This window comes from Dermacentor albipictus, chromosome 3 (assembly GCF_038994185.2).
Source record: "Dermacentor albipictus isolate Rhodes 1998 colony chromosome 3, USDA_Dalb.pri_finalv2, whole genome shotgun sequence".
NCBI lineage: Eukaryota > Metazoa > Arthropoda > Arachnida > Ixodida > Ixodidae > Dermacentor > Dermacentor albipictus.
The window spans coordinates 112,914,807-112,927,355 of record NC_091823.1 but is presented as its reverse complement, the minus strand read 5'-3'; the positions used below and the strand labels follow the sequence as shown (position 1 = coordinate 112,927,355).

The following is a 12,549-nucleotide window of genomic DNA, read 5'->3' as shown; positions in this document are numbered from 1 at the left end:
TTATTATTATTATTATTATTATTATTATTATTACGACGACGACGACGACGATCTGCAACGCGACAGCTCTTGGAACTTCGGAGATTGACAGTTAACTTCGTCCCATGACGCGAAATATACAAAGGAAAACTATACCACCACCTGTCTTCAACGAAAAAAAGAAGACACCGAAATTGGACCTTTAGGCGGACGACATCTAGGTGGATCGGCGATTCGGACACGCCTTGCTCTGTGTAGAGACGAAATGAGAATTTGCCAATCTTTATTATCGTGAAGCGTGAGTGCGACGGAGCGCTCTTCCTGATTCGTCTTCTTTGCAATCTGAAAAGAGCAAATGAGATTAAGCAGGTAAGCCCCAACGTCTAAATGGGGTTTCAGAGAGTTCGCTCTTTCCATAGTCGCAACATATATATGCGGCAAAATAAATGTGTCTTCGTTGGGCTGTATTTGGTGCATGTGTTCAAAAATAGTTGCACTTGCGCATAAACAAGGCAGAAGTATACAAGGCCAACTGCAATGAAGTTTTGGACCTCTTAAAAAGCGGTGCTCTAAAAAAAATTGAGATAAGATAAAAAGCAGTCTCTGTGCACAATTTCACGCTTCAAATACGAATGTGCCACAAACCCAAATAAAATAACGCAAAAACCTACTTTCTTGCTACCGGAACTGTAAAAAAATTCGACAGAAATCGTCTCACGATGACTGTCAGTGTTAATGCGATTCGAATTGAAGCAATGCAGCGACACACCGCCTTGCCACCGCTGGAAGGCGTCATGCATGAGGCGTGCGCTGCAGCCGGACTCCTGGCCGTCTCGCGCTTCCGTTCACTGAACAGCGGTATGCGCCCAGTGACCTAAGTTGGTGTCGAAGGAGGTTTATTGATGAGCGAATCACACCACGGTGACATATAATCAGTGGCACATACGCAGTGACCTAAGTCGGCGTGAAAGGGTAACAGTTAGATCTGGACATAGATATACCGGACAGTGCGTGAAGTACCCTGCGGAACGCTAATCGCATTGAAATCGCAGATTCTACGTATCGTAAATCGACGATTTTTCTGCGTATTTCACCTTGAGAAATTCAATTACTTCAATAACTTCCTTGCGCCACATAAAGGGCCTGCGTGGTTGAGTATACGTGGTTCGAAATCATTTTTGTCAAAGCGCCGTCCGACGCGCTCGACGCCAACTTCGGATTTTCTGCGACACAGAATTACCTTTAATAACCGCCAGAATAACCCTTTACGATATCCGGTTAAAGTGGCAATTCACTAAAAACACATTAACAATGGAGGGCAAGGCACCAGTCCTATAGACTTTTCGACTGTTACTAGTGAGGGGACCGTTGCTATACTGAACACCCGTTATTTGTATATAGATGGTTCATATCTCACGAAGTCTTTTTACGTATACTGCAGAGAGGGGCCTGCCACGACAAGTATACCATGCAGGAGTAACGTTTGTCGCTACTTCTTTCCCGTCTATCACTCGAGCACATTTTGTTTGCGCTACATCTATCTTTAAGAATGCTGCAGTGAACCCGACAAAAAGGCGGGTCGAATTGGCTTGACGGGTTGAAAACCGGTACTCGGGCTCACGCAAACACTAGGCCTGTTAGGCCTGGCGAGCGTCTAAGCGAATTCGGTCAACCCGCCTGCAAGGGCGCTGGACCACATCTGCCCACCCTCCGTGGTTGTTATTCGCCTGCCGAGAAAGCCTCGCGCTTTATCGAAACTCAATTGGTCGATCTCGCCGACGGCGACAGTCCGCTTGCCTTGGATGCGTGGGGGGGTCGTGTCAGTGCCAGATCTCGTAGCTTCCCGTTCGGGTGAGGCTGAAAAAGAACCAGGCCTGTTCGCTAACGGTTAGTCCGCCTGCAGAGGGCCGAGGGGCCCGGGGAGCGCAGTCGCAGATCGCACGACCAAGTCGTCGCAGTCGATACCCATCGCGAGCAGCGTGGCTTCATGTGCGCGAAACTTGTGACGTCTTCGGCTGGGTTTTCCCAAGTATACTGCGGTGTGCGGTGGCGTTATACAAAGCCACGTAAAAAAGTATTCAACGTATCTTGCGATAATAGCAAACGTTTTAGCAGCGATAATCATGGTTCACAGCCAGTAAAATAAAAATGAAAAGGTCGAGCGTCTTTATAGTAACCTCTATCGCTTCCAAGTGCAGTGGATGTACAATGTTGCACGTCCAGCGCATTACCTACTTTAACTGTGGGATAAGCTGCTCGCATCAGCGCTTATATGTGCGGGCGTATACCTTTAACGTCAAAGGCTTGCGGTATGCAGGTTCCGCGAAAAAGCCAAATTTCAGCCCAATTTTAGCTTGCAAGCAGAAGAACGTATACAACACCCTGTTGGGGGCGCCCCGCTGGCATAGAGGCAGCAAATCTGAAAACCAGGCTGCGTGCGCAGGATCATGAAATATGTCTTTTTTTTTCTGAACCCTCAGCCCGTAAACGTTTGACGGCGACTGTGCTTACTGAACGCATGCAATGAAGTGAAGTTTGATCAAGTTCAATGGAGGAAGGTTGTTGTTGTTGTTGTTGTTGTTGTTGTTGCGCCAAACGCAAGATGTCTGTTAAAATGATCAAAGTTCAGAGAACGTTTGAAAATACTGTTTGAATTATTCACAGGAAAATGGGTTGTCGGACGCCAGACGCGGGACGCCGACACCGGATTTTCTGCGACACGGCGCCCTTAACGCTATCGCGTAAATATGGGTCTTACAAATATTGGGCCCAAATCATCGGACGGCATTTGCCCTGCGCGCAAGAGTGTTCAGGTTCTGTGGATAATAAGCAGTTTCGGGCAAGCTGGAAGAATCCCTTTAGTGTGGGCAAACCTTCGCGTACCGTTGTTTCTAGAACATTATGCATATTACTATGAATGTACCTCGATTCGTATTGATTTCTTCGGGTTGCATCAGTCAATTAAACGAGTTTGAGAAGCTGCAGTTGCTACTTCACGATTCGATTTTTTTTGAAAGCCGCTGCCCATGTACTTATATTTAGGTGCACGTTAAAGAACCGAGGTGGCCTCAATTTCCGGAGTCCCTAACTATACGGCGTGCCTCATAATCAGACATTGGTTTTGGCCGTCATCATCATCATCAGCCTGGTTACGCCCACTGCAGGGCAAAGGCCTCTCCCATACTTCTCCAACAACCCCGGTCATGTACTAATTGTGGCCATGCCGTCCCTGCAAACTTCTTAATCTCATCCGCCCACTTAACTTTCTGCCGCCCCCTGCTACGCTTCCCTTCCCTTGGAATCCAGTCCGTAACCCTTAATGACCATCGGTTATCTTCCCTCCTCATTACATGTCCTGCCCATGCCCATTTCTTTTTCTTGATTTCAACTAAGATATCATTCATTAACTGGCGTTTGTTCCCTCACCCAATCTGCTTTTTTCTTATCCCTTAACGTTACACCTATCATTCTTCTTTCTATAGCTCATTGCGTCGTCCTCAATTTGAGTAGAACCCTTTTCGTAAGCCTCCAGGTTTCTGCCCCGTAGGTGAGTACTGGTAAGACACAGCTGTTATAGACTATTCTCTTGAGGGATAATGGCAACCTGCTGTTCATGATCTGAGAATGCCTGCCAAACGCACCCCAGCCCATTCTTATTCTTCTGATTATTTCCGTCTCATGATCCGTATCCGCCGTCACTACCTGCCCTAAGTAGATGTATTCCCTTACCACTTCCAGTGCCTCGCTACCAATTGTAAATTGCTGTGCTTTTCCGAGACTGTTAAACATTACGTGAAACCCCGTAATTATTTTTTTTTAACGGCCGTCATTTCGAGTGGCGAATCCTGGCCGCGTACACACGAAGGTGCGACTGCGCTCCCGCAGGGCCCCGGATGTAGAGGAGCGCGCGGGGGCACCCCCGGACAACCCGCCGCACTCACTATGCTTTGGGCTCCTGCAGGCGAAACACGACGTCGAGCATTTCACGCAGGGCGTAGTCTATCTGAAAAAGAAAAAAAAAGAAAAATGCGCGGGAGTGTCACATATATGTGGACGGGAAGCGGGGCATATATATGTATAATTGACGACGCACGGACACGCGTCTTTTAAGGGATTGCGAACGGAGTATTCAAAGATTAGCGTAACACATTGCGCCGATAACGGCAAATCACGTGACAGTGAAATGCCAAGCGGTGCCAGGCCCAGCCGCATTTCCTTTTCCCCCGCACTGTATATACGCCTTCCTCGCGAGCCCATAGATTGAAGGTCTCAAAGTTTGGTAAATAGAGAAGTGATGGCTACTCACTTTATACGTACGAAAATATAGCGAATTCCTCCTGTTATTAGCCTCTGAAGACTCTTTACGAGCAAAACAAGAAAACAGACCCGAGCTGGCATAGCACCGTGAAATTCGTGCCGTCGTATATATATATATATATATATATATATATATATAGTCGTATCATAAGACGTCAACGAACACTGACACCAAGGACAACATGGGGGAAATTACTCGTGCTTAATAAATGAAATAAATTTAAGAAAGGATCGATTAATGGAAATGAAAGTGGATGAAAGAACAACTTACCGCAGGTGGGGAACGAGATCCCACAACCTTCGCATTTCGCGTGCGATGCTCTACCAATTGAGCTACCGCGGCGCCGTTTCCCCCATTCACTTTCTTGGGTATTTATGTTTCCTAGTAGAACCCTGGGAGTGTTGTTGGCTTCATATGATATGACTAATAAGAATCGGGCCCCTCGGTTAACCCCCCCCCCCCCTTCTTCTCTTTTCCACACACACACATATATATATTTGCTACACACTTCACATCCTTCAATATTGGTACAGATGCTTTCGAAGTACATTCACCGCAAGCGGAAAGTGTGTTCCGAAGCGTCGGGCTGCTCACTATGAGTGGACGGCGCTGGCAGCGGAAGCCCCGAGCTCGATGCATACAATGTCAATTTGACGTAATAGTTCTGCGGAAACCCACAAGGTGAGGAGAAGTTATTAATAAAGGGAAAATCAGACATCCACCCGTTCGTAGCAAATGCTACAAAGGAAACCCATACGGGTTCCTCGAAAGAAAAGCCTCGCAGTTGAAGAATAATTCGTCCTGGTCCGGGACTCGAACCCGGGACCACCGCATTTCCGGGGCAGCCGCTCTACCATCTGAGCTAACCAGGCGGCTAGCAGGCGGCAGGGCGAAGTCGAATTTGTAAACAACTCGAAGCAAAGGCAACAGTTTGACGTAAGTTCGTTATGAGGGAGTTGTTTTTACACTGGTACCTAGTAAATTTTTTTTTCGTTCGATATATAAATTCGCTTAATCAATCCGGATTCATTACACCCGGTCTCGACTGCGCATATTCTCCGAACAGGGGCGCTCACCCTGGTCTTGTAGTATCCCCTAGTTGTTTCTAGGAAGGTGCAGAAACTCCGGAGCGACGACATCGCGTGGTTTAGCTTGCTGATGAGAGCCTCGGCGTGTTTGTCAGGATGCTGGAAGAAGAGAGAGAGAGAAAAAAAAACTTTAGTTGGTTCCTTCAAGGATTTAGCGTCTCGAGGTCTCCGTCGTCTTCTTGGGCGCCGGCGACTTGCAGCCTCTTCCGGCAAGGGTGGGCCCCTATTCCAGGGCTCCACTGAGCCTAGCTACCTCACTAGCGTGCTGCACTAAGGCCCTTTGGGCTGTGAGCTCGCAGCTGGTAAGCCGACTCTCTCATTGCTTCGCACTCGGGTTATTGTGTTGGTGGAATGATTGATTGTGTTTACATTCCCATGTGACATGATATAGTGTGGGTGTGGCCCTGCACCATGGGCAGGTGTCTCTGTATTGTGTTGGGTACATTTTGTTTAGGATGTATAAATTTGGGAAGGAGTTTGTCTGCAATCTGCGCCAACTCGTTGCTTCCTCCTTCGTTAGAGCTTTGTGCGGTGGGGGATATTTGGCTCTCGTCCCTCTGTATAAGTTTAAGATTTCAGTGTATCCTCCTTCACAAGCGTGTGGGTGATACTCCGGGGCGTGCGACTGCTCTGCTCGGAACGTGGCCCCTCGAGCTAGGCTGTCTGCCCTTTCGTTACCCTCTATACCTGCGTGGGCCGGAGTACAGATTAACTTGTGCGTAACGTTCCTCTCGGCGAAGTTAGAAAGAAATGGCATCGGATGCTTCATGGTGAACACGCATGGGCTGTCGTCTAGCCAATTGGCGTACGCGGGCAAATTTTGTTAGGGGTTACAATTTACACGACTCCTCAATCTGTTGCCCATTGTTTCATCCCCTGAATGCGTGCATAACAGTCGCGAGAGCTTCTACAGGCCAGCGTCGATAATTGGTGATATCGCCTTGCATTCCGTCTTGTTTGTGAGTTTGGACTGACAGGAAGCTGGACAAATCAAACCAAATGTAGCATGTTTTCAGTTTTCCTTGTGCGATGCGTCGCATTTCGACTGAGTGAATGCATCATTGCGGGGCATAACAAGCAAGGTGAGAAAAAGGAAACCGAGAATTAACGTTCATACAAATCCTAGACCCCACCCCCCCCCCCAAAAAAAAATTTTTTTTTTCGATTGTTAAGCTACGCATGTGCTTTCATCTCCGTACACTCACTATAATACTATACAGGCAAAACGGCCGATAATGTGAATGTGAATGTGAAAATGGCGACTACTTTTGGAACGAAGAAAAAGAAAGAAAAGACGGCACCCATGTGCAACCTTGCAGAATGGCAGCCCAGTTTCCAGACAAGCTGCTTACTTCGGGCAGTTGCATTAAGAATTTCAGTTGCCTGCAATTAGACCACACGCTTTAAAACGCTGCCCGCGTATGACTAACACGTTTGCGACGTGATTGCTCGCATATAATGCTTTCGACCTCATCCTTAGGGAACCTGTAGCTAAGGCCGTACACTTCATTCACACACGTTTGACTTCGCAATCCGTTCCTCTTTTTCCGATTTTATATGAAAAATTTCGCGCCGTACCATTCGTATGGTGGCGGATTAGCCACCGAAGCTGCTTCTGCCACTTGTACGCAGAGTCGAACGACCTAGCCTGACGCTTACGAGCGGCCTCCAGTGCGCGACCTTCATCGGTAGCTTGCGCTCGACGCTAACGATTAAGACTCTCGCATCGGCTCTCGCTGCCGTTCTTCGTAGGCAAAGTCACTGGCCGCATTTCCCGCTTTCGCAGGGGCACGTTGTCGTTGGCTATTGGCGGCGAGGAGTTACGGAGTCGCCCTCTGTCGGAAGCGCCTCGCTGCCGTAGTATGAGGGATCACGTGGCGCGCTCCTCATAGGTTTTGCTGTCAGCGCTCACTGAAAACACCACGCGCGAGCTCTCCCGGGCATTAATGTAAGTGGTTTCGAAACGAGAGAAGTTTCTTACTGTCTAAATAATAATCTTGGGCAAGCTGAAAGCACACAATCGTTTACAGCCGCTATCTCTTTACCGAATACGTACAGTGAACGCCACTGCGCGCGGTCGCCGCGATGGAGTCTCCCGAACCGGCTTCTTGCGTGAAAGGTAGGTAAACGCTGAGAGCAAACTATGTGAAATATGTTCTTATAGTGTTTGTATAACTAAATGGAGCGTAATAGAATGAAGCCTCAATGCAGCGATCGCGCAGATTCGCAGCGACCGAATGCGCGTCTGCAGGCTTGTCCGCGCACTGTTTCGCTTTCTCCGCGCGCGCGTTTTCGCACCGTGCCATGAGCATTAGGCCGCAGAATATGAGCATTTGACAGTATACAGGCAACCATTGTTGCGTGGGCGCTATCAGAGCTGTTCAAAAATAATTTCATTGTAGAGACTTCGACGCCTACGGGGACTGTGATGTGCCGTCGCGACGATGCAATCTTTTTTTTCTTCTAAACTCTTTGACTTTTCAATACTATTTCTCGAGTTGCGTCGCACTGTATGTTTATCGGCGTTCTCAGCGTGCAATTTCCCGCTGCTCCTTTTTTGTAATCCAGTGCATTAATTCATAACACAAACATGACCATATGCCATGCTTTCTTTAAATGTGCTTCTTACCGCTGCCTTTCCACTCCACTGAACTTGGCAGTATCTATAGTATCGACAAGTTCATAGACCAAACCGTCATGACATTAAACGGGCAGCGGACTCAGGCGAGCGCCTCAGTGCGCGTTTTCAGAACATCGCAGACCGGGCGCCGTAGCAGAAATCTTCCTCGCGTCTGTGCTTGCTGCATACCCGAGTTGTAGCCGATGACTGCCGGTTTTATGCGAAGCATATTACGAGGGCTCAACCCAGCTCCTCAGGCGCGGCGGTGACCATGAAATCACGTGACACCGTGACGTCACGACAGAGGAGAAGTGGCTTTGGCTCAACTCTTGCAAGACGGGCTGGGTGGGAATCGAACCAGGGTCTCCGGAGTGTGGGACGGAGACGCTACCACTGAGCCACGAGTACAACGCTTCAAAGCGGTACAAAAGCGCCTCTAGTGAATGCGGTGTTGCCTTAGAAACGCGCTGTTTCTAAGGCGTGCGTCTCTTGCTCAGGCGCACATTTCGTTGCCGCGCCGAACGCTGCTTTGCTCGACGCTCACCGCGTCCAATGCGGGACGCGTAGTCGCTGCCCTGTAGCCCATTGTCTTACACCCCTTGGCGGGTCGACGGGAACGCTGTCGCGTTCCACTCTTGAAGGCGAAGAAGTAATGCATGAGTTGTTTCTTCGTCTAGCCGAACCAAATATAGCCAAGCAACAGCAGTTCACCAGGCTAAACAGTGGTTCAACAACTAAAATAAAGGCTAGTATGCTTCGCATCCTGGGCTTAACCTTACCTAAGCCACAGCCATTTTTTATGTTTCGCGAGCCAAGCTTCACACAGCTTCTTGTCCTGCGGCTCCGTGTGAATAAGGCCGACACCGGCCTCCGTTACGTGCGTCCGGCCCTGCGGCACCGAGCAGTAGCCTACCATGTTGCGCGCCTTCAAAGGCAGCCACTACCTATTGTAGTGCTTTCAAGCGTTGTAAAGGAGACACTCGAAGCGGGAAAATTTCGCCACTAAATGAAAACCGCAGCGTACGAGGGAATTTAAACTCGTTTTCAGCTCGCTTCGGCGCGCCCGAAGCAGCCGACGCGGCCGCTATGTCCACGTGATCCCTCCTAGCACGTCACGTCGACGGTGGCGCCAGCTTTTCCAGTGGTGGAGCTCGAGGCCAATAGTCGCGTCTGTGCTGTCGACTCCTCTCCTCGTACTCGGCTTGTTGTTCGGCCGTGCGCACAAGTCTTCCTATTTTTCTCGTTTTTGCTGGAGTGGCAACTGCTGCACTGGTCTACCTCTACAATGCACAATCCGGTTCTTACACACCGCGGCGGCTACCGCTGAGCACATACCCGTGTTTTTCCACCACAACTGCCGCACTGTTGTGTTGAAGGCATACGACAGCAGACGCAGCCGGCAGCAACGGCGGCTAGCGCGGGTGCACTTCCCCACTGCGCAGGTGCGGCGCGCGGTGAAATCACGTGTCCTTTCTTACTTTCGCGCCGTACTATAGTTCGTTATCTATTTTATTCACTTTAAGGACGTTAGCCAGCCCAGATACCTCCCCTACGAGACCACGCAGCGCCGCCATCTTTTTTGTTCACTTTACGGACGTTAGCCAGCCCAGATACCTCCCTTACGATACCACGCAGCGCCGCCATATTTTTTGTTCACTTTACGGACGTTAGCCGGCCCAGATACGTCCCCTACGAGACCACGCAGCGCCGCCATCTTTATTGTTCCCTTTACGGACGTTAGCCAGCCCAGACACCTCCCCTGCGAGACCACGCAGCGCCGCCATATTTTTTTCACTTTACGGACGTTAGCCAGCCCAGATACCTCCCCTACGAGACCACGCAGTGCCGCCATCTTTTTTTGTTCACTTTACGGACGTTGGCCAGCCATGATACCTCACCTACGAGACCACGCAGCGCCGCCATCTTTGTTGTTCACTTTACGCACGTTAGCCAGCCCAGACACCTCCCCTACGAGACCACGCAGCGCCGTCATCTTTTTTGTTCACTTTACAGACGTTAGCCAGCCCAGATACCTCCCCTACGATACCACGCAGCGCCGCCATCTTTTTTTGTTCACTTTACGGACGTTGGCCAGCCATGATACCTCACCTACGAGACCACGCAGCGCCGCCATCTTTGTTGTTCACTTTACGGACGTTGGCCAGCCATGATACCTCACCTACGAGACCACGCAGCGCCGCCATCTTTGTTGTTCACTTTACGGACGTTAGCCAGCCCAGACACCTCCCCTACGAGACCACGCAGCGCCGTCATCTTTTTTGTTCACTTTACAGACGTTAGCCAGCCCATATACCTCCCCTACGATACCACGCAGCGCCGCCATCTTTTTTTGTTCACTTTACGGACGTTGGCCAGCCATGATACCTCACCTACGAGACCACGCAGCGCCGCCATCTTTGTTGTTCACTTTACGGACGTTAGCCGGCCCAGATACGTCCCCTACGAGACCACGCAGCGCCATCTTTATTGTTCCCTTTACGGACGTTAGCCAGCCCAGACACCTCCCCTACGAGACCACGCAGCACCGCCATATTTTTTTAACTTTACGGACGTTAGCCAGCCCAGATACCTCCCCTACGAGACCACGCAGTGCCGCCATCTTTTTTTGTTCACTTTACGGACGTTGGCCAGCCATGATACCTCACCTACGAGACCACGCAGCGCCGCCATCTTTGTTGTTCACTTTACAGACGTTAGCCAGCCCAGATACCTCCCCTACGATACCACGCAGCGCCGCCATCTTTTTTGTTCACTTTACGGACGTTAGCCAGCCCAGAAACAACCCCCCCCCCCTACGAGACCACGCATACGGCTCATTCATAGAGGTGATTCACCTTCGCTGTAAAAAGAAGCACGGTTTGCATCAGCGACACGTCAATCTACATTTGGAAGCGCGTTAGGGTTTTTCGATTCTCTTTATTTGCCGTAATGAACCTGTACGCATGCGCATTATTTTGTGCGCCTTTCCTCCTCGCCTGGGGAAACGCAATAAATCAGTCGTGAATCTAAATGGTCGTGGTGTCCGCGTCTTACAGTTCATGGTGTTTTTCTCAATTGCCGCTACAAGAGCTATCACAAATATTGACGAATGCGCCCAAGAGCAAGTTCTACATCAGAGATAACCTCTGCTCCATTTCCAAGAAATATAAACAATGTAACTCGTTTAGTTGAACGAGGACACCGCGGACGCCTCGTATGGTACACGAAAATAGGGAGAAAACGACAGCCGTGTGTTCCTAAGGCGCTAGGTGGCGCATGGGAAGTGTGGATGTTCAGGGAAAAAAAATAACAAGAACGTTCATGGATATGTGGAAATTCGAGCAATTCATACATCGAAGAGAGTAAAGCTGCGTGTGAGCGAGTTCTCACATTCTTCGGAGGTCTGATTTGCTACTGCTTGTAATGTACCCGAAGTTAAATGCTTCGCTGTATCCGAGTTTAGTGCTGCTATACTCGCCGCTATATCCGACGCATGTTACGCTACGCTGCACCGGCTCAGCTCGTAAATTGCATTGCGCCAGTGCTAATACGTGACACCAATTATGCTATGCCATAATTTGTTGCCGCACGAAAGCCGTTGGGGAACCTCACTATACCGGGCTTCGTCGTAAGGTGAATGCATACAATGTCTGTCACCAGCACATGCTCCTGTGCAACCGTACACTTACAGAGACTGCAGGATTCAGCCAGCCCACGAGCTACGCTTCCAGCGTGGACTTTTATAGGTTACGTGCAAAGTAATATATTAGTACTGCGTATGTAGCCCCAGATATATGTGTGCACCGCCTACGACAATTACGATAAAATGAAAGCAAAGTACCTTTTCTGGCATGGTATCCTTGACGGAGTCGTAACTGGCGTGATGGGCATACCATGTAGCATGTATATGTATACAGGGGTCCATTGTTAACGGGGACACGTGAGTGCAGAGCGTGTCCGAATTTCCCCTCTCTCGCAAGAGTAAAATCGCCTAGATTCGCAGCAATTAACTTGCGGGTGATAGCCCCGACTCCCTTCGACAGACCTTTGCAGTGCACTGAAATTGTAGCTATGGCGCCAGCAAAGTGAGAGACGCACATTCGAGTGTTCCCTTTAAGAGCCTACCGCACTGTATACATCTCAGCACACCTATAGCGATGCACCAACGCGAAGCTTGTGTGCACGACTGCCGCCCTCACCTCTTCGTTGAGAGGAAGGTCGCGTCGGCGGTGCCTCTCCAGGGGTGACATGCCGATGTCCTCGTCCTCACTATGCCGGTTCGAACAGTCCCTCGTCTGCGGACACAAATACGAGATACATTACTCACAGTTTATGGCGATAGATATGACGTGTAAGAAGATAGCCGACCTTCTGACTGCTTAAAGGGGCACTAAAGGTTACCACAAGGTCAAGTTAAAGTTATAAAGCAATGCTCTAGAACGTCTAAGGCGCCAATATAATCGCGAACAGAGCTTTAGCAACCGAGAAATTTAGGTAAATGCATGACACTATTTGAGACTCCGCAGTGACATTCCGGTACTAGC

At 49.5% G+C, this 12,549-nt stretch overlaps 1 protein-coding gene across 1 annotated transcript in view; it reads right to left on the bottom strand.

The window, feature by feature from the left end:
* Window positions 1-230: 230 nt before the first annotated feature.
* The window catches only part of LOC135908489 (uncharacterized), a 28,342-nt gene continuing 16,023 nt past the window's right edge, over window positions 231-12,549 (bottom strand). The window contains exons 8-12 of the mRNA XM_065440294.2: window positions 12,205-12,300; window positions 5,374-5,484; window positions 3,921-3,982; window positions 1,777-1,836; window positions 231-321 (exon numbers count right to left, since the gene is read on the bottom strand). Coding sequence (XP_065296366.1) covers window positions 1,800-1,836; window positions 3,921-3,982; window positions 5,374-5,484; window positions 12,205-12,300 — 306 coding nt within the window. The 3' untranslated portion in view covers window positions 231-321; window positions 1,777-1,799. The remainder of the gene's footprint in view (window positions 322-1,776; window positions 1,837-3,920; window positions 3,983-5,373; window positions 5,485-12,204; window positions 12,301-12,549) is intronic.